This window comes from Triturus cristatus, chromosome 2_2 (assembly GCF_964204655.1).
Source record: "Triturus cristatus chromosome 2_2, aTriCri1.1, whole genome shotgun sequence".
Taxonomy (NCBI): domain Eukaryota; kingdom Metazoa; phylum Chordata; class Amphibia; order Caudata; family Salamandridae; genus Triturus; species Triturus cristatus.
In genome coordinates this window covers 319284491-319307693 of record NC_140582.1, presented here as the reverse complement: position 1 = coordinate 319307693, position 23203 = coordinate 319284491, and the positions used below count along the sequence as shown (strand labels likewise).

Here is a 23203-nt window from a genome sequence, read left to right as displayed (position 1 = left end):
GTTTGCGGCATCCCTCCGCACGCACCCAGCGATACGCCTAGACCCACTCCGCCTCAAGTGGGAAACGGATTTGGAGCGCCCACTGGAGGACCGGGAATGGGAAAGGATAATCAAAAGCCCAATATACATACCTAGAAATATGATATTCAGGCAAATACAGCTATTTATAGTTCAGAGAGCATACCTTACGCCTGAGAAGATTAATAGTTATTTCCACTGCTCAGACGCGAGGTGTCCCTGCTGCTGCACCGAGCCAGGGGCTGGCCTGGTACACATGTTATGGAGCGGTCACAAGCTGCACACTTACTGGCAGACAATTGGGGAGATACTACCCACATGTACAGGCCGCGACATACCCTTTGAATGGCCGGTTTACCTGCTACACCACTTCCGTAGTACCCAGGTCACAAAAGTTTCATCTCGTTTCCTTGACTTGTGATTGGTGGTAGCGAAGCGGCTTCTAACTAAGAGGTAGAAGGCGCAAGACCCGCCACATGTACGGGCTTGGAGGTGCTCGCTCCTGGCTTGGGCCGAAGCAGAGGGAATCGCCATTCAGCGGGAGGAAACGTTAGGGCTAAGGAAGGTACCTATAGTGATGCAATGGGAGGGACTGCTCCAGGCCTTACTGCAGACAGAGAGGGACAGTCCTGCGGGGCAACCTGAGAATGAGGGAGGCGTGCACGCAGTCTACAACGGATAGCCCACATGCCAACCTCTGTAATATCATGTACACGTACTTACATCCTCTGACACCTTAGGTAGGCGTCATTGTGGTCAGTGGGTGGAGTTGGTGAACCCGGTCGTGCAGCGGGACGGTACGTTGGGGATGGGGGAGGATACAGGGAAGGGGGAACTGGGTGAGGGACGATCATATAGAAGTCGGTCTATGCTCCTGTTACTGGTTTTGAGTTTTGTTTGTTATTTCCTATGGCACCTGTTCAATTACCCATACTGAATAATCTGAATAGGCTCTGTGCAACACAATAACGGAACCACATCGCTGATACACGGTGTCTTTTACCCTAGCTGGAATGGACTAACTATTGAAGTTCTACTTGTACCTGAGTCAATGAAGTCACCGACATACATGTTAGTTTTATACCTGCCCTACTGTAATGCCTACTTGAGATCGATGGATGGTTCAATATGTGGTGGCCATACATATTGTTATTTGTCTGTCATGAAGATGTAAACCATGAAATTAATAAAAACAGATTTAAACAATAAGTGAACTCATCAATGAAATGTCCTCTCTTGGCTACTACATTGTGGGTTGATCAAAACTGGGGGCTTACCGGATGAAATTCCCTGAGCGTGCCAACATTATGGACAGAGAGGAATTTAACACACAAGATACCTTTACGTATTTCCAGATCCAGGCATTATATAAAGCAAGCAGGCCATCCTTTCCTCTGAAACTTAAATCCTGCAAAGCCCTTACCATAATTAATGCTCTTACCATGAGCATATTCCTAACATTGCCATGCAGACGGAAGCACCGTAAACTGTACCCGAGGCTAGGCTGCATTGAGAAATAGATTTAGGATGAAATATTTTTCACAAACAGTGGCATTATTGCTGTTGCCAGATAGGAATATTGTCCCCCTAATGGAAGGATAAGACTGACTCATTATAAATTACTCCACCATACTCAACATATACCTCTAATGTCTTTTAAAGCTAAACTATCGATGGATGCAAGTTGTATGCAGTGCCTGGACCCCAACGCTGATTTTATATTGTGGGCATATTTACGAGCCCTTTCGCCGCCAGAGCATCACTTTTTGTGGCGCATCGGCTGTGTAAATCACAAAATCATATCTATGAGGCTACACAAAGCCACTATGCGTTGCTTCGAATGGCCTCATAAATATAGAGTAAGGCAAGGCAGCGCAAATCACTGAGTTGCCTTACTCTACGCTCGGGAGGCATTCCATGGGTAGGTTTTCCCACTCAACACCCATTAATTTTGACAGTACTCCAGATTTCTGAGAGCATGTAAACCTGAGGAAGCACCAAAACCTTATGCCTCTCAAGGTGAGGTGTAACGAGAAGAAATATCTTCTCCTCGTTATTTCCTCTTTCCATGTGTGCGGCATTCTGCAACACACAAAGAAAAGAGGAAAACGCTTCTTAGCATTGTTTCTGTGCAGGAAGGTGCCACTTCCTGCTAAAAAACAATCTTGCCGACAACAAGGCCACCACTGCACCATGGTACAAGACTACCTGCATTGGTGCTAGACTGCCAAAACTTTGCCAGCGCAGGGGGAAAGGAAAGGAATGCACAGTATTGCATAAATACAGTGCATTCCTGCCCTTTCACTTTGGTGCCAGCACCGCAGCAAACTGATTTGCTGTGTTACCCTACTCCAAATTCCCATAAGCAAGAGCCTTGATTTCATACACTTGGCATGGTGCTGCCTATGACTGGTTTTAGAAATGGACTTTCTGGTTGACTAGGGTATGCACCTAAGCCAGGCAGAACCCACCACTCTAGTCAGGGTAAGGGAGTAATACACACAAGAAAACCCCTGCTCACTCCCTTGGTAGCTTGGCAGAGTTCAGTCTTATCTCAGAGGCAATGTGTAAAGCTTTTGCGCAACACACACACACACACACACACACTAGTGTCACACTACACACACCACCATAAGAAACTACACACAAGGATATATACAAAATATCCTTTATATTATGCCAAAAACACATTAGACCACAATCACATAATTCACTTGTCATAATATCACAAGTAGTGCACTGAAGTAAATACTCATAAGGGCCACATTTCATCAAAATCATTCTGAAAACATTTATGTATAACCTACCCGTTATGAAGCAACCAGTTATAGGTTGCTCCTGCTATAAAAAAAAACATGGAGGCATGAAACAAACTCTCAGTAGTTAGGGGGTACATCAATCACCAGAATGCAAAGAGCAGTGTTTCTGTGCTGGTATTACGCCTTCTCAAGTACTGTAGTACATGAATGCAGCAATTTAGGAAGAAACGTAGGGCCCAGGGTATGTGTCAGCGGGGGGTGGGGGGTGAGGCACACACATACGACCCTCATTGATGGGAGGACCACCCCAGGTCTGCACACAAATTAATCAGAAAGCAGCTGCCCTCGAATTTGCGGTGCAGCTGCCACGCCATGAAGCTCAGCCCTGCTCCACAATCACCGGGGGCTGAGCAGGTTAGGCGGCTACAAGGACAGCAATCTGTCATGGATATATCGGCGCTTAGCGGGTTGGCAGCGGAGTTCCTCGGCCCTGTTCTTGCCACCCCACTGGGGTTCCAGAGTCACACTGGCCATTTGGGCTGTGTTACCTAGCCATCAGCAGAGACAGCACCTGGTGGCTCCCTCTGTAAGGAGGAGGCCTCACGAGTGGGGTTCTCAGCGGCCAATCAATGACCCTAGAGGAACGTGGCTCCAGCCGGTTCCCGGGCTGCTTTACTTTGCGGTCCCCTTTGGAAAGGGAAGGGGGCCAGGTTTAAATTGGAGACGTCCGCTGGGCTGCAAAAGTGACGCTTCTTACAGCCCGTGTCACAGGACCTCTCCATGCTGGGGAGACTCCGGACACCCGAGCACTCGACACGCGCTCACTTTCCACCCTAACATAAAGCGCTCACCATATGCTGCTTGGCCCAGAAATAGGGCAAGAGAAGCGCTCACCATGCGCTGCTTGGGCTGGTAAACCTACAGGCCAAAAAAACTAAGCGCTCACCCTGCACTTCCTCCTGGGCAACCCAGGTGAAGAACAAACACTGTACTAGTGCAGAACACATGGGGTCCTTGTGGAAATAAAGCCCACAGAGAGCTTGCAGAGTGAAGCACACAGAGCTCTGCAAAAGTAACTTTGATGTCCCTGAGTTTCCCAGAACAGGAGACCAGCACACACAGGCCCTTGGAGATTTCCTTCCCAAGCAGTATACCACAGCAGGGAAAAAAGAGTCAGTCCTTTTCCTCCACCTCAGACAGAAGCAGCAACTGTAGGCCTACCCACCCCTCACTCAGCAAAAGGTAGCTCTCCTCACACAGTCCTTCTGCTTCTCTTCTTGGCACGGTCCTCTTGTTCCTGGAAATAATCTAAAATCCTGGGGTTTTAGGTCCAGTACTTATACTCCATTTTGTCAGTGTTTTCTTTGTGGCAAGGTTCTCTGAACCCAGTCCTGTGCTCCTTGGTGCACCACGGGACAGAGACAGCATTGTGAAAAGAAGACACAGCCTATTCAGGTGCAAGTGAAACTCCTCCTAACACTCGAAATGCAGACCAGGTCTATTCAGCCCAGCTATGAGTCATCCAGGCAAGGCAGGGCACACCTAACCCTCACCAGTGACTTTTTAGAGTGAATGCACATCCCCAGCTCCTGTCACTCCAACACCAGACGCTAAATACACAACCAGTTAGAGGCATATATGATGGTAGATTAAGAAAATGCCCATTTTTATAAAAGTGGCATTTTAAAACACAGAATTTAAAAACCACCTTCACCAAAAGGGGAGTTAATACATTCAGAGTTCAGAGAACTCCATTTCTCAATCTTGTCCGGATGGAAAGTTATGCTTGTAACATGTTACAAAGCAACTCCCATGTTAGCCTATGGGACAGATAGGCCTTTCAATAGTGAAAAACCAAATTGACAGCGTTTCACTATCAGGACATGCCACACATACCAGTGCAAGTCCTACCTTTCACATACACTGCACCCTGCCCATGGGGGAGCTTGGGCCTTCTTTAGGGGTGCCTTATATGTAAGAAAAGGGAAGGTTTGGGCCTGGCAAGTGGGTGCACTTGCCAGGGTAACATGGCAGTTTACAACTGCACACGAAGACACTACAGTGATAGGTCTGAAACACATTTACAGGGCAACTCATGTGGGTGGCCCACTAGTAGCATTTGATTTACAGGCCCTGGCACACACTGTGCACTTTACTAGGGACATACCAGTAAATCAAATATGCCAATCATGGATAACCATTCATTGTCACAATTTATACAGAGAACATATGCACTTTAGCACTGATAAGCAGTGGTAGTGCTCACAATCCTATAGCCAACAAACCAGGGTCAGAAAAATAGGAGGCAAAAGGTTTGGGGGTTAACCTTTTAAAATGGCCAGGTCTAATAACTGGAAACTGTTGTGGAAAAATCTTCAAGCATATGTCTGCCATGACGGAGGTGAACATAATTCCATCACCCATGTCAGCCCTTCTGAGATGCACCATTCAGAGACCATCGAGTGTGAGACAATTCACCTCTATAGCTCTATTAGTGTCAAAAAGAAGGCCCAGACAGAGCCCAGCACCCACAATAAAAGTTTGGCTGACTGACTCAGCTTATTGCAAAAGACAACTTGAGTTTGAACATTTTACACTCCTTTCAGCAACTAGGCCAAAAGCCTTTGCACGTCATTACATACGTACCTGGCTAATGTTGACATACCCGTTTAGGGCCACCATACTGGTTGTAGCCAGGGTAGTGTCCTTTTAAGATGAGAGGGGAATGCTAGAAGTGTGGTGGATATTCAAGAGGTGGGAGTAATGTTCTGGGCACAGAGGCAGAACAGGGTTCCCTTCTACCGCGTTCCCTCTTGTACCCAAAAATATGTATGAAAGTTAATGATGTTTATCTAATGATGTACCTTCTCTCCTCTGTAACGGGAATATTATGAATTTGTAGTCTGCATGTAAAACATCACTTGTATCTGTTGTTGTTTAATGTAACACAATAATGCTATCTGATGTGCTTTCTTGGCATGGTACACTGTTGTTCTGTTGTTTTTGGAAAGCGAGATAAAAGTTTTCATAAAGTAAAAAAATATCTGCATAGCTTTGCGACCTCACAACTTGCTTTGGAATGGTAATACTCCATTCTTAGGTCGAGCCTGGGCAGCACATGCGTTGCTGCGAGGCGTGCAGTATTGGAGTATGGCTTTGAAGCCCCACCCATTCTCCGGCCATATTTGTCATTGTCTTGTGTCATTGCCCTTCGTAAATGCTGGCTCCTGATTCGTTATTAGGCTTGTTACTCCCTCTTTAGTACCACCTTGTCTGCATTTGTAACCTCCCATGGCGACTGGCCCTTTTACTTCTGTTGCGACACAGTATATCTTATTTAGTCTGTAAGCACTCTTTTCTTTAATGGGTTTCTTCTACTGCAGGCACAACGTGCTTTCCTCGCAATTCGCGCTTTCACTTTTTTTTAGTGCTAAGAGTTTTATTGAAAAAAGCGCAGTATCGTTACATTTCTTTTATTAAGCATTTTTGTGACATTAGCACATTAGTACAAACAGATAAGCAATTAATACACCTTAGCACAGGGGAAAGTAAATACATACTATTACAAAGAAGTCCAGCATCAGCAAACAGCGACAAATCATGTATCAGGCAGTGAGGATGAGAATAAGGCAATTAGAGGCTCATATTGTGTCTTCGCATGGACGGTTTCTTGGGGAATGTGAACTTACTAGTACACATACTACCGTTTAGGTTGGCATGGGTGAGGATCCAGTTTCTGGGGCGTTGTGGCCGGGAACCATGTCATCCAGGCTATGAATGTAGGAAACCAGAGGCACCCAAATGTCATGTGGCTTGCTCACAGTCGGCATGAGATATCAGAATTCAGTCAGGCAGTGCGCAGCATCGGCTAGCCAGGACCTAGTTGACGGTGCAGGTTTGCATCCCCAGTGAATCGCCACCCTACGCCTGGCCAGCACCAGCTACATCGCCACGAGGTGACGGCTGGCATCAGGAACCTCCATGACATATCCAAGCAGGCATGTGAGTGGATCTTGTACAATGGGGTCTGAGGTAATGGTGCTAATGGTAGCGCATATCGCTTGCCAGTAAGAAGCCATTTTAGTACATGTCCAAGTGCATGTCCAAGCCAGCTAGATAAATGTGGCGTCAGGTGCCGAGCAACATCGAGTATCTGTAACTAAGCCCACTTTAAGAAGTCATAGTGGTACAATGAAGCCTATGAAGACATTTTAAATGTATCTGTCTTAGCCTATAGTTGGGGGATACTCTGTCAGTCTGATTACAGCAGTAGTGCCACTGCATTGGTGTGGGACTGTCAATCAGGTCCCCCAGCCAAGCGCAGCGCGTGCATTCCCTGTCTATGGGGGAGGCTGCCACAGTCAACGAGTCTGGTGATGAGTTTCCGGTGTGAAGTGGTTGTGTGAATATATTCCAATGCCATGTTAATAGGTCGTGATGCCGGGAAAATACTATTCATGTTTTTGCAGGTCGCACGAATTTGATAATACAATAGGCTATCCAACTGGGTAGGTGTTGATGCTTCGGTGCGCACGGGTGGAGGAAGAAACTGCCACTCTAGCTAGAGGTCTGCGTTAATGCATATACCAAGTGTTTTAGCCCCGCGCGCCATTCCTTTATTATGTAGCGGGGTGAAGGCAGGATTCTCAGCAAGTTGCATTAAGGGTGCACGCGCCTTCACTTTCAAGCAACCCCGGACAATGGCACAGCTTCTTTGAAGTGAAATAGGTCTCTCATTCACAAGAGCTTGAGCTATTGCCATTGTAAATGACAATAGCTTAAACTCTCGTAAATGCAAGACCTATTGCATTGCAAATGCTTGTTATATTAACATGAATATATTTGAATGTCATATTTCAGCTTAAGATGCCTGCTAAAGCCAAAGGGTGTGCATTATCAATCAGGAGGTTGTGGTCACTTGTATTGGTATCTGACCTGACATTGCCAGAAAACACAGAATATAGTTCTGAAACAAGACACTCACATCGGACAGTGCATATTGTTATGTTAAGCAATTTAAGCAACATTCTAAATTGGTTTATGAATGATGCTGGGATAATTTTAATGCTTGTTTTGACAAATTGGCATGTTATCAAACAAAACTTGGAAGTTTAGCAATTAAGTGGGGTAAACATCTAATTTTAGAATATCAGTTTAAATGTGTTAGAAATCATAACAGTTGTGTTTTATGGCTGTGAGGTATGTAAATCCACCATGGCTTTTCCATCACCACCTCAGGATGTATGCCTTTGACTGTGGGTTTCCTCTTCATGTGTTTCCTTTCATGCTTCTCTAAAGCATTAGTGTTGTGGGAAAGCGGATAGTTCCAGCATGTGTGGTCTAGTTTGAGAACCATGTTAAGAATGCCATAGGCTCTAATCCAAGCCACTTTATCTTCCAGATTAAACGTGCATTTCAAACTATATAAAAGGCCATCTGCATGAAAGGCATTAAAACAAAAGCAGAGCTATAATGTAGACTCATTCGCTGTTCAACCTTCTTGACAAAACCACTAACTCTGGCTTTGCCAAATCTTGTTTATTTAAGTTAGACTTTTCTACAATTTTAGATAACTATGGAAAAAACAGATCACAAATGGCACGGGGAGTACGATTATGAAAAAAGAAGAATAATGTTACTTACCCTGTGCGTATGTTTGTGGCATGCGTGGCTTTAGATACACATGCTGTGCGTAGACTGTAAAGCAGCCCTCCCATAAGTGGTGGCTAGACTGTTGCAGAAGATTGAAAAAGAGTACGAAGTACAGCCTGACCAACCGTGGCTTGTTGGCTAGCTAGTGCGTCCATACAGTAATGTTTAGTGAAAGTGTGTAGTGTAGACCAAGTAGCTGCTTTACAAATGGCAGCTATGGCGATGTTTCCCAGTAAGGCCATAGAGGCCCCTTTCTTTCTACTAGAGTGGGCTTTCGGAGGAGCATGCAAAACCCTTTTAGATTTTGCGTAACAGGTTTGGTACATTTAACTATCCATCTGGCTGTGCTGATATTGATAAACGCCTTCCCCTTATGCGGTACAAAAAAAATCAACAAAAAGTTGTTGATTTTTCCCAAAAGCTTTTGTCCTATCCACATAGTACATTAAGGCATGTTTAACGTCTGTGGTATGAAAAACCCTTTGTGCAACTGAGTCAGCTTGAGGAACTAAACCTTCTTATTCTAGACTGATTAAGGTGGAGAAGAGTAACCACCGGAGCGGAGCTCACAAACATGTCTCAGTGAGGTGATAAATGCAAAAAGAACAATTGATGGACCGAATGCAGAACAATGTTATTCATTCACCTCAGTACATAGATCTGGGCCTAAATCCATCGTTTTTTTGCTCACCATGCCCCATTCCAGTTTGGACCCAGCCATATGAAAATCAGTCTTGACCCTGCGCTTAAGGAGCTGTCCGGCCCGAAATGCCAGGCTAAGCCCCCCCTGGACTGGAAACAAGCATCCTAGTACCGGTTTCAGGGTTTCACACCTCATCAGCCAGGATAGCTTGACTCTAGTGGCATGCCGTCCAAACCGTGACTTGTTGATCTGGCTGGAGCAACACATAAAAGGACTGGACCCTTCCCAGACTGTGATAGGCCTTGATGACCTCTGTATTGAGGATGGCCCCTAAACAATAGCGGTCCGTGGAGGGAGTTCCGTGGGGCGGTGAGGCGGGGCAGGGTGGGGAAATGTAAGCACCGGAATATGGATGAACGGAGGTAAGTACACATTTAAATAAATAAAACGAATTTCGTTGCGCGCGCTGCATTGCATTTTGCGAACCATTTGTCAGGCCCCTCACACACCTCCTATGCTGCTGACCTTTTAAGGTGGAATTATATTCCTCCTACATTTACTAGGAACCTTATTAGAGGAGGTGCCAACGTGAAGCCTTCTACTCCTTTAGTGTCAATGAATCGGTTCGAAGCCCTCTCTAGCCTGGCTGATTGTGATTGAAGGTTAAAGCCTCATCAGGGCCGAGGGGGGTCACTAGGTTCATTTAGCCCCAAGAACACCGCTCGTGAGAGGAGTTTGGAAGCCCACGGAGCTGTTCCTGTAATTACAGGACTACCAACTATAATCGGATCTGTTAGTGGCGGGATTGTATCCACCCCCCTCTCTACTCCCTTGGACAACAGTGTTGTAATCCCCAGGACGATAGACCACCCAGTCCAACTAGAACCTATAGGTACCCAAACCAGGTTGGATTTGGATAGGCCTGCAGCGACCCCCCCAGATCTGCACTTGATAGATAATAAAGTCTTACACCTAGTTTCTTGGAATGTGGCGGGTCTGCAAAGAAAGTTGGTATTACCTGAATGGAACGTCTTCATCGATCAATTCGATGTATGTTTATTTCAAGAAACATGGAGTGTTTCCCCATTATATAAATCGGGATATACCACTTTTTCCATACCAGCCCTGAGTAAGGGTAGGGGTAGACCAGCTGGGGGTCTGCATGTATGGATTAAGATTGCCCTGAACTGGAAAGTAACTACTTATGACTCCGGATGTTGTGACATCCAACATATCTCATTTGAGGGGGGAAACAGTAGGATAGATCTATTTAACGTTTACGCAAGAGGTGTCACAGGGGACTTAAACTCAAGTACCATATCTATTTTAGACCAGGCATTGGCTATTTGCCCCCCCTCCTCCAAAATTATAGTGGGAGGGGATTTTAAATGTACTTTCGAACCATTAGAAGGCGACGACCCCTTGGGTATAGAGGAGGTGGACTCTAGATGGGGTATTCCGACCTTGTCTTTGGCCCCAATCAATAAATGGTCATCCAAGGTTATACAGATTAACTCCCTTACTGTGGAACATAACCTTAGAGCTCTCAATGGTAGGACTCCTTCTGACCCTGATGGGGCGATGACCTTTAATAGGTTAAGCAGCCCGTCTAGAATCGATTACATCTTATTAGACGTGACACTATGGTGCGATTCAGTAGATATGGTGGTGACTCCTTCACAGGATAGTGACCACAATCCCTTATGCATGTCGATAAGATGGGGGCAGCGGAATAACACAGGGAGGATATCGCACCCGAGATCTACTAAGGAGGTGATACCTTTTCAGGGAAATCGCAGACTGAAGTGGGAGAAGGTCCAATCGCAGGCTCATAATTTGACAAAGATCAGGGCGTATGTCGAAGACCTGAGTACAGAAATGGTGGTGTTTGATCAGGATCTAGCGTCTGTACAGGGTACGTTTTTTGTACAGGCGTACAATAGCTTAACGGAGAAAGTTGGGGAATTTTTCCTTTTAAAAGGAAATAATAAGGACAAGAGTGGTGGTAGGGTTAACAATATAGCTATAACAAACAATCCCTGGTACACGGCCCATTGTAAAGCTACAAGAAACGAGATTAGAATTGCCTTGCGTCAAAAGAACCAATTCCGGGTTAGTGTAGCCAGGAAAGAATACGCAAGGGCCTTGGAGCAAGCAAAACGTGAATGGGAAGAACAACGCTGGCAAGACCTCAAGACAGCTTCCAAAGGAAAGAATTCTTCGCTGTTTTGGGATCTGATTAACAAAGCCAGGTTGACTAGTTCTCGCCCTTTAGATACCCACATAACAGGTCAGCAATGGCATTCCCATTTTTCCTCAATTTATGGTGGGTCAGAAATGCGTCTTGCCCCTTCTGTTAATGCCCCCAGCGCCCATCCCATGCTCCCGGTCAGGGAACCCTTTTTGCCATCTGAGGTGATGCTAGCTATTAGTCATCTTACCCCAAAGAAAGCAGCAGGCCCAGATGGGATACCTGGAGATCTCCTTATGGAGGCCCCAGAGTTATGGGCCAAACTCATTGCAAAAATAATGAACCTCATCTCCCATGGATACCCTGTCCCAGTTTCGTGGAAGGGAGCGGAGGTAATCACGGTCTTTAAGAAGGGTGCCAGAGACGACCAATCAGTTTGATTGATGTGTTACAGAAGGTGGTTGGCAGGGTAATTATATCTAGGGTCGGCACCTGGATGGAAGAGATGCATGTGTGGTCTCATCTCCAAGCAGGGTTCCGACAAAAGGTGGGCACGATGGACCAGGTCTTTCGCTTTTCCGCGATCTATTGGAAGTCGGTTACTATCAACAAAGGTAGCTTATACCTGGCTTTCATAGATCTTAGGATGGCCTTCGACCTGGTCCCACGTGAGAGGCTGTGGGAGGTTTTGGAGAACATGGGGTTTCCTGGTCCCCTCTTGAGTTTAATTGTGCATCTCCATGAGGGGAACTATGCCAGGATCAGGTGGGGTACCCAAGGGGAATTAACTGAGAAGATCCCCGTGAAGAGGGGTGTACGCCAGGGATGTGTCATGGCTCCAACGCTGTTCTCTCTTTTTGTGAATGGAGTGGTGGATTACTTAAGAGAAGAACCAGCTGATGCTCCATCCCTGGCAGGTGTAAAAATCCCCACACTCCTCTTCGCGGACGACACCATTTTGATTTCTAAGTCGCCGTCTGGCTTACAAAAGCTTTTGAATCGCTTTAGTGCATTTTGCTCTGACAGAGGTCTCACTATCAACACTCTAAAAACTAAGCTCATGGTTCTAGCGCCTTCACCCAGATTTAGAAACAACCTTTTACTTAATGGAGAGCCCTTGGAGCTGGTAGACTCATATAACTATTTGGGCATTAGGGTCAATAATCGCATGAGCTGGAAGGATCACTTGGCTAAAATGATGTTAAATTATAAAAGAACTTCTGGGGCGGTTATGAGAGAATACCGCAAATCTAAGAGCAAGCCCCTTTCACCGCTCCTAACTATTTATGAAGGCCAAGTTCTCCCATCCGCTCTATATGGCTCAGAATTATGGGGGTTTGAAAAAACTGTAGAGCTGGACAGAGCTGAAAATAAGTTTTTGAGAGATGCAGTAGCCCTCCCAGTCTCCACCCCCCTAATACCCTTACGGGCTGACATGGGTAGGCGCCCTCTTAAGGATCTAGTGCGCTTACGCCAGTTACTTTTCTGGGTTCGCATGCGTAGGACAAGGGAGCTTCAGGATTATGCCGCTGCCCTAGATGAATTAATCCAGCTAAATACCAATAATAGGATTAAGTGGCTGAGCAACTTGAAGCAGTTGGTGGTGCTCTTGGGTTTGAGTGACTCTTGGGCAAACCAATCACCCCCGCCCAAGACGGTGATTAAACAGCTCTACTGGGATCTAGTACAGCAGGAGACACTTTCTAGTAGTTCTGTGGGCTCACTGACTGAGCGATTCTTGTCCTTTAAGTGGATCAGGAGCTTTGAACCATTCTTGGACTACATTGAGCTGCCTTTGGATAGAGCTCTTTACTTGAAGGTTAGGCTTGGGATCCTCCCAGTAAACGATTATACCTCGGGGTGGAAAAAGCATGTCGGCAAAATGAATACATGTCCGGGCTGTGCAGCCCCTACAGAGTCAGTGGCACATTTCTTTTTTGCTTGCCCAGCTTACAGGGTTGCCAGGAGGATCTGGTTAAAGCAGTTATGTAAGAATTTGGGCCTTAGATGTCACGTATCGGCCCTGCGGATACTTAGCACTGATACTTCCTCGATTGCTGTGGTTTGTGGAGTCGCTAAATTTTTGGGCAGTGCTTGGCGATCCCGCATGAGGCGTTGCAAAACCTACTCTGGTCCACTTACTAGTTAAGAGTACTTGGTTAGGATTTCCACCATGTTGATATGTGACTGTGTTTACCCTTAAGTGGTGTAGTGATCAATCGTGTTTTTATTTAATCTTATGCTTGGAATTTTACATTGTATTGTGTTGCTATTTTGCTCTTTTATGATGAAATTTCATCGAATAAAGAATATTTGATTTGATATTTCAGCTTAAGATGCCTGCTAAAGCCAAAGGGTGTGCATTATCAATCAGGAGGTTGTGGTCACTTGTATTGGCATCTGACCTGACATTGCCAGAAAACACAGAATATAGTTCTGAAACAAGACACTCACATCGGACAGTGCATATTGTTATGTTAAGCAATTTAAGCAACATTCTAAATTGGTTTATGAATGATGCTGGGATAATTTTAATGCTTGTTTTGACAAATTGGCATGTTATCAAACAAAACTTGGAAGATTAGCAATTAAGTGGGGTAAACATCTAATTTTAGAATATCAGTTTAAATGTGTTAGAAATCATAACAGTTGTGTTTTATGGCTGTGAGGTATGTAAATCCACCATGGCTTTTCCATCACCACCTCAGGATGTATGCCTTTGACTGTGGGTTTCCTCTTCATGTGTTTCCTTTCATGCTTCTCTAAAGCATTAGTGTTGTGGGAAAGCGGATAGTTCCAGCATGTGTGGTCTAGTTTGAGAACCATGTTAAGAATGCCATAGGCTCTAATCCAAGCCACTTTATCTTCCAGATTAAACGTGCATTTCAAACTATATAAAAGGCCATCTGCATGAAAGGCATTAAAACAAAAGCAGAGCTATAATGTAGACTCATTCGCTGTTCAACCTTCTTGACAAAACCACTAACTCTGGCTTTGCCAAATCTTGTTTATTTAAGTTAGACTTTTCTACAATTTTAGATAACTATGGAAAAAACAGATCACAAATGGCACGGGGAGTACGATTATGAAAAAAGAAGAATAATGTTACTTACCCTGTGCGTATGTTTGTGGCATGCGTGGCTTTAGATACACATGCTGTGCGTAGACTGTAAAGCAGCCCTCCCATAAGTGGTGGCTAGACTGTTGCAGAAGATTGAAAAAGAGTACGAAGTACAGCCTGACCAACCGTGGCTTGTTGGCTAGCTAGTGCGTCCATACAGTAATGTTTAGTGAAAGTGTGTAGTGTAGACCAAGTAGCTGCTTTACAAATGGCAGCTATGGCGATGTTTCCCAGTAAGGCCATAGAGGCCCCTTTCTTTCTACTAGAGTGGGCTTTCGGAGGAGCATGCAAAACCCTTTTAGATTTGGCGTAACAGGTTTGGTACATTTAACTATCCATCTGGCTGTGCTGATATTGATAAACGCCTTCCCCTTATGCGGTACAAAAAAAATCAACAAAAAGTTGTTGATTTTTCCCAAAAGCTTTTGTCCTATCCACATAGTACATTAAGGCATGTTTAACGTCTGTGGTATGAAAAACCCTTTGTGCAACTGAGTCAGCTTGAGGAACTAAACCTTCTTATTCTAGACTGATTAAGGTGGAGAAGAGTAACCACCGGAGCGGAGCTCACAAACATGTCTCAGTGAGGTGATAAATGCAAAAAGAACAATTGATGGACCGAATGCAGAACAATGTTATTCATTCACCTCAGTACATAGATCTGGGCCTAAATCCATCGTTTTTTTGCTCACCATGCCCCATTCCAGTTTGGACCCAACCATATGAAAATCAGTCTTGACCCTGCGCTTAAGGAGCTGTACGGACCGAAATGCCAGGCTAAGCCCCCCCTGGACTGGAAACAAGCATCCTAGTACCGGTTTCAGGGTTTCACACCTCATCAGCCAGGATAGCTTGACTCTAGTGGCATGCCGTCCAAACCGTGACTTGTTGATCTGGCTGGAGCAACACATAAAAGGACTGGACCCTTCCCAGACTGTGATAGGCCTTGATGACCTCTGTATTGAGGATGGCCCCTAAACAATAGCGGTCCGTGGAGGGAGTTCCGTGGGGCGGTGAGGCGGGGCAGGGTGGGGAAATGTAAGCACCGGAATATGGATGAACGGAGGTAAGTACACATTTAAATAAATAAAACGAATTTCGTTGCGCGCGCTGCATTGCATTTTGCGATGCAGCGCGCGCAAAGGAATTAGTTTTATTTATTTAAATGTGTACTTACCTCCGTTCATCCATATTCCAGGGTTCACATTTCCCCACCCTGCCCCTCCCCTGCCTCACCGCCCCACGGAACTCCCTCCACTGCCCCTAAATAGGGTTGGATTTTAAGAGGTTGGAGATGGGCCTTTACAGCAGTGATGATAAAACCCAGTTCATGAAGCAGGTTTATAGTGGCTTGGATATGTATGTGACACTGCTGTTGCGTTGCATTCTCTATCAGCCAATCACACAGGTATGGGAATACATGGAAGCTCTGTTTTCACAGGTGAGCGGAAACTCCTGAAAGGCATTTTGTAAAAACTTGAGGAGCAATAGTGACCCCGAAAGGCAGTACATTGAAATTATAGTGTTTGCCACTTACCACAAACCAGAGGTAGAGCAGATGTGCTGGGTGAATTGAGATGTGGAAGCAGGTGTCTTTGAGGTAGAGTGCAGCCATGAAATTATGTTGCTGTAACAGCGGAATGACATCCTGTAGAGTGACCATATGGAAATGTTCTGACAGGATGCACTCGTTGAGGGGTCTCATCCAGAATGTGTCTGAGGGACCCGTTCTTCTTGGGAATGAGGAAGTACAGGGAATACACCTCTGAACCCTGTAGGTGTTGTGACACAGGCTCTATAGCACCTTTAAGAAGGACCGATTGAACCTCTTCCCGAAACAGGCATTGATGCTCTAAGGAGAGAATGTGTCTTCCACGTGATATGTTGGATGGTGTGAAAGTGAGCTCTAGACAGTAACCATGTTAATTGAAGTCTACAACCCACTGGTCTGACGGGACGTTTTGGCAGGTGGGGTAGAACATCTGAAGTCATCCCCCAACAGGTGTTGTTTGGTCAAGGGGAAAAGTTATAAGTCATTGGTTGGTTGAGGCAGCTCTTTCGGGGGAGCCACCTCTGCCTCTACCTTTGCTGCTGTAACAACAGTAGGCACCTCTGAAGTAGGTTTGCTGATCTAGCGTGTGCTTAAAGGACTAGGAAGCTTCAGGAGAGTTGGTTTTGGAGCCCCCACGATATGATGAGAGGTGAAAGGACCCGCAACTGGTGGGTGTTTGTACGGTATCCTTGGCCTTTAACCTCTCCGTGTCTTTCTTCATCTTTTCCAACATCTCATCAACCTGGGTCACAAAGAGCTGTTCCCCATCAAAGGGCAGGTGGAGGAGATGCTGAACGCCCAGCTTGAAGCCGGAGACACAGAGCAAGGTATGTCTGACGAGGAGCAGGCTTGAGTTAATGCCCGAGCAGCTGCGTCAGAAGCATCTAAGGCACATCTAATGGTGCTGTATACGATGAGCTTGCCCTCTGGGACCAAGTCATGCCCTCTCTTACGATGCTCCTCTGGGAGATGTTGGAGGAGTGCCTCCATCTCATCCCATTGGGCCCGTCATAGCTGAAAGCAGGCCGATGGAGTTGGCAATGCACCAATGATTAGTGGACTGCGCTGCAGCGTGCTTGCCAACAGCATCTATGCCCGAGCTTTCATTATCCAGTAGAAGTACGTCGCCTGTACTTTTTGCGATGTCCCGTTTGCAACCAGTATGCACTACCAGCAAATCGGCATGGAGTTGGCCCCTATCGTAGCCATGGTGAAGCCATATACTTCTTATCAACCCAGGGGGCGGTTACTCAAGCCTTTACCGGCTCCTTGAAAATGTCAGGAGCAGGATTGAGAATTCCCTAAAACATGGGCAGGTACGGCATGGAACAGTGGACAGAGAAAAGAATTTCGAAGAGGAAGACCTCTTCAATGGGCTTCCTGTCTATGTCCACCCTATAGTATGATGCAGCCATACTTAGGACCTCATGGTAGGAGGTAGTGTTGTCCAGAGCGGAGGGCCGGACAGGGTAGAGGTCCGAAGCTATATCCCCCAGAGGATCCACATAGTAGGAATCCTATGGGTCTCCTTGTGGGGGCTTGTCATATGGTTTCTCCCACCCCATGTTTTCCCAGGTCAGAATGTGGTGACCCCCGTGGTGTAAAAGAAAGTAGATCTGGTAAAGAACAGGTTGGGATGGTCATTCTAGAGGGGTGGGTGGTAAGGTAAAGGAAACCGGCAGTACAAGCTCAGGAAGAGGAGTGGTGGATTGGTCTTGCTTCATCCACTGCTTGGGTAATGGTGGGAGGTCCAGGGTTTTCTGTAAGCTAAGCTGCCTCTTTGATGGCTGAGTGTCTGACACCAGAGGCTGTCTGAGAATTCGGCCCGTCTGGGGGTAAATTACAGTATGCCTCCGGCAAGCGTCAAGGTCGCCCTGCAGTTTTAGCTTCAGCGCCGGCACCAATTTGGGTTTCGACACAAATGGTTTTGGATCTAAAAGTCCGGTTGGTGCAGAGCCGGGAGTGTGTGGTGCAGAATGGGTCGGTTTCAGGATCTTCTTCGGTGCAGAGTAGGAACTGGTCATGGGATCCGAAGTGGACGGTTGGTGCGGACCATAGTCTGAAGGCAGTTGCGGTCCTGAAGCCTGTCTCTGTGGGTCCGGAGTGACTGAATGACCCTTATGGGGCAGAAGCTCCTAAATACATAAATCCAGTATTTGTAAAGCGTGAACTACTTACCCCTAAAGGTCTCAAGGCGCTGGGGGCCCTCAGGGAGATTAAGGGAGCTACTGCCCAGAGTCACATGGTGCTGAGCTACATCCAGGTATCGAACCGTGAGCCCTGTGCTTTGGAGGCAGCCGCCCTGGCTGCTACGCCGCACCTCTCCCTTTGAGAGCGGTGTTGTGGGGAAAGAGGAGTGGTTGCTGTACTCATGGCCTGTTAAGCAGGCGGGAGGTCTTTGATAGCAAGGTTGGAGCCAGAGCTGACATTGGAAGAGAAAGGATCCGTGTTAGCGGCCAATGATTCCCGATGATGTTCCCACCTCGAGGTCTTGAGTGCCTAAGTTGTCTGGGGTGTCTTCACCACTCTTCTCGAGTTGACTGGAAGGATTGGCAGGCATTTCAGGAGGCCTTGTTATGCTCGGGTGAGAGGCAATGATTGCAGTCCTGGTGGAGGTCGGCCCAAGGGCATTTTGCACAACACAGAGGGCAGTATCCAAACGGTATCCATTGCATCACAAGTGGGGCATGGTGAGAGCTGAACAAGCAGAAGAGAAAATGGCCTCAAAATCGACTGGAAGTTATGTTGTGTTATGTTATAGCAACTTATAAACCGCTTGAATACCCAGCGGCATCTTAGCGTTCCAATTACACAAAGGTCAGAAAATAAGCCTTTACTGGTTAATGAATGACCAGGTTTTTTGAGATTTTTTAAAGTATAAGAGAATGGTTGTGGATTTAAGATTTAACGGCAGATAGTTACATTCTTTGGCCACGGAGGTAACAAACGTTCTGCCACCCCAGGATGATCATTTAAATTTAAGGACTTTCACTTTTTTTTGCTGAAATGCAGTGTAGTCTCCTGCTAGGAAAATATCACTTAAAGCTGTCCTTCAAGTAGCCCGGGTCTAAATCATGAAGTACATTATGGGCAATGCACAAGGCCTTGAAGGTAATTCGCTGGTTGATGGGGAGCCAATGCAACTTTCTTAAGGCCCAAGATGCAGATTGGAACTTAGGAATTCCTAACAGCACGCGTGCTGCAGCATTCTGCAATGTTTGAAGTTTGTTTAAAAATCTCTGTTGGATATTCAGATAGAGACCATTGCAGTAATCTATTCTAGATAGAACTAGGGCCGGTACCACTGTTTTCTGTAGCTCCTAAGGAATATATGAAAAGATTCTTTATTGTCCTTAGGATGTAGCATGCAGAGGAGATGACCGAATTGACTTGATCCCAAAAGGCAAGCCTGTTGTCGACTACAACTCCCAGATTCTTTACCTCCCTAACCAGAGTAGGAAGATTTACCAGGTCTTGAGACAACCACTACAGAGACCAAAAGGAGACGTCATTGCCAAACAAAAGAACTTCGGTCTTTGCTGAATTCAATTTCAGAAAGTTATTGTTCATCCAATCACAAACCGCTCTCATGCAGTTATGAAATCTCTTTCTAGTATTGTTGTCACTGCTAGAAAGTGAGAGAGAGAGAGGTCCGCCCTAGACGAAACAGTAGGTGTCGACCTGATAAGAGAGATGGGAAACGAGATCAAAGACAAAACAATGAAAGGAGAGGCACTGTGAAGGCTGAAAAGAACACTGCAACAGCATCAATACGGAGAATGGGAACGCACGTCCGAACCAGACTGCGAAAAGATCTAACAATGGAGCCGATGGCCATGAACATCACAAGCCAGTGGTGGAGTCACATTACCTTGGGACTCCAGAAGAAGTCTTCGAAGAAAAGCGCCTTATACACATCTGGACCCAACACAGGATGGCAGGAGTATGCACAGCATGTGTATCTACAGCTACACATGCCTCAAACACATATATACATAGTTAAATTCTCTTCATACAGTTACAAAGATGATTATAGTCGCATGCATTGGAAGTGTAAATTTATGTCTATCAATTTAACACAAATAGTGAAACTTGAATGTGTCGTGAAGAACATTTTTTGTACCTAGAACCAAACAGTTGCAAATAATTTTACTGCTCTGTGGTCAACCCGTTTGTCTGCAGAGATCAGCTCTCGCAACATAAAGAGCCATCCCTCGTTACACCACAGAATAAACACATTAAGATAAACAAAATAAACACATGGCGTCATTGTATTCAAGGCACTGTAAATTTATTAGTCAGTCTTCAGATCCAATACATGAAATGTCACATAAATGAAGTGCACTATACTGCTGTAAACAAAGCATTGCAGTTCAGCACACGTACTGCTTTATGAGACTGTACTTGTGATGGAAGTAAAAGTCAAAACCTTAGCTACACCATGTTCACCCTTGTATACAGTTGCAGCAATTGAATAAATAAATCATCTACTGTGCAACACAGAACATAAAGTATGCACCACAAACAGGCTTCAGAAGGGCCATACAAATAAGAAACAAAGTGTGAGAGATAAGAGCCATTCTCTTTGTTTAGCATACGGTGCTCCTGCTAGTAAATTTCTACCTGCTTGGCGACATGGCTCTTTCTTGAGCAACGCATCACCCCTCCATCAGCCTTGGCACTATATTGTCTGCACCTCTTTACTCTTACTCATGCTCCATTTCCCCTGAAGCTACCTGATCCCTCGACCTGGTTGAAATTCTAGTGCAGTAAAATCATCCAGGGTAAATAGAAGATCGTAGTACCTGCACTTTCACGAATGTCATTATTGCGTACCAGCCGCCCGCCACTACCCCTCCCAGGCTTCGATAGTTTCTCATCTGTTGTGGCCCTTTCCTTTCTTTCTCTGTTATAATGTAAGCACGTGGAAGCCCTTAACGTGTAAACCACTGAAAATATATAAATTCACCCACCAAAATATCCCGCAGAACTTTATTAGAATAGTTGTGCTGCTGCCATTTTGAGCAGACAGACAGCCCTTTTCTTTTGTTCTTAAAGAGAGTAGTGGGCAAAAAAGACACAAAGCGGCAGAGCTGTAAATCAGAAAGAAGACAATGTGGGCGAGGTAGACCTATAAAGTTATGTTACGCAATGCGTTATGTTATGCAATATAATTTAAAGCGCAATTAGCGTATACAGTATGCTCCTATGCAGATGGTATTTTGAAATCCCTGTACAATTTGAAGATGTTTTCTAGATTTACTTCATCAACTTTTCCATTAAAACATGGAAATATTTTCTTTTCAATAGCTTCTATTGAAATATCAATTATAGTAAAAAAAATATATCACTTTCTCTCATGCGCACAAGTCATTCATCAACGTTACACTCATTCATCCTCAGGCAATTCTTGTTACGAAGAAGCAGCAGCCGCTGTTTATGTTCTAATCCTTTTGCCAGGCTTTACATAGCTGTTCATGTGGAATCCATGTTTCTGCCTGCAGGCAGCACCATTCGCAAGGGCCACAGTTTCGCCATCGGGGCAAGCTTCTTTTGAAGTCTGCAAGAGGGAATTACAATGAATAACAAGTGTCATGACAGCCGCTAAACAAGAGCATCAACATCTGCCTCAAAACATGATCTTTTCAAAATGGACACGTATGCACACGTGCACGTACTATGGCTATTTTGAGTACTCAGTGCCTTTTCCCATAGATCACTCTTTTGTAGCATTACCAGATTACTGCATGCCATGAGGGACACCATTTTCCAGTTCTGGGCGATTCCATTAACAACATAATGTATTCGGAAAGTTGTAGTCTTGCTTCAGTTTAACTGGACCAATTGGACTAACAACCCTGGCAGCCTAATGCATTGAAGTTTTAGGATTGATTCCTTCCAGCTGACTCAACTGGACTACCCCATCTAACACCCTAATGCCTTCTGGGAGTCTAGTTTTTGGTTCATTTCTATCAAACCAAATGGACTACAAGATCTGAAAACAATGATTTGTAAAAGGAAAGGCCAAGACTAGAACATGGAGACTTCTGATAACTTTGCTCTGTAATGAATCTGTTTGATGTTACATTTTAATTTAGGGCTTAAAAGATGCTTGCTGCACAAGAAATGCAGCACCGAAGCTCTGCAGGTAGGACGTGTCATGATTTAAACATGTGATATGTAGGTTGATACAGCCATGGAACTGATCGGTACTCATAGTACGCCCAAGGACCTTGTCTTGCAGTTTCCACAGCCGGCAGTAAACACAGAAGATGACCGCAAGAGCATAAGTAGTGAATACGTATTAACCTCTTCAATGCCCGTGACGAGCTGGTCTCGTCATGGGCCGCGGTTGCGCTGTGCCCATGACGAGACCAGCTCGTCACAAACCCCGCCCGCTAATGAAACGGCCGGCACAGGGCGGGGAAAGGGGCGGGCACTGAAGGGGTTAAAGAGCTATTCACCACTTATGCTCCTGCGGCCATCTTCTGTGTTTACTGCCGGCCTCTGCGACATCAGGGCACCCAAGTTCGGAAAGGTTCCCAAAAGGCCCTTTAAAAGTCAGCTGTAAGCGCTTTCACAGCTGACTTTTAAAAGGGCGTTTTGGGAAGCTTCCTGTTTGGACAGAGACAGATAGAGGCAGAGACAGAGAGGCAGAGAGACCGAGAGAGGTAAACAGAGGGAGACAGAGACAAGGAGAGAGAGGGAGGGAGACAGAGAGAGGGAGACAGAGAGAGGGAGACGGAGAGAGGGAGATGGAGAGAGGGAGGAAGGCAGAGGGAGGGAGGGAGACAGAGATAGAGGGAGACAGAGATAGAGGGGGGACAGAGAGAGAGGGAGACAGAGAGAGGGAGGGTGACAGAGAGAGAGGGAAACAAAGAGAGAAAGGAAGAGAGAGAAAGGAAGAGAGAGAAAGGAAGAGAGAGAGGGAGACAGAGAGGGAAGGAGACAGAGAGGGAGGGAGACAGGGAGACAGAGAGGGAGGGAGACAGAGAGGGAGAAAGACAGAGGGAGGGAGACAGACAGAGGGAGACAGAGGGATGGAGACAGAGGGATGGAGACAGACAGAGGGATGGAGACAGACAGAGGGAGGGAGAGAGAGAGAGAGGGAGACAGAGGGGTATGGGGGCTCAGTGGACGAATGCGTCCACTGCAGGGGCCTGTGTTCAACCTCATGGGCACCGCTTTTTTGTATGCTCTAGCCCCACCTCCCTCCCCCACTGACCCCGCCCCCACCAGTGCGGCCCTCGGCCACAAACTACACTGT

At 45.9% G+C, this 23203-nt stretch overlaps 1 protein-coding gene across 1 annotated transcript in view; it reads right to left on the bottom strand.

The window, feature by feature from the left end:
- Positions 1–20210: 20210 nt before the first annotated feature.
- Positions 20211–23203, bottom strand: part of ETNPPL (ethanolamine-phosphate phospho-lyase) — a 34013-nt gene continuing 31020 nt past the window's right edge. Inside the window, exon 13 of the mRNA XM_085641380.1 lies at positions 20211–21496. Within this exon, the coding sequence (XP_085497506.1) occupies positions 21374–21496 (123 nt within the window). The 3' untranslated portion in view covers positions 20211–21373. The remainder of the gene's footprint in view (positions 21497–23203) is intronic.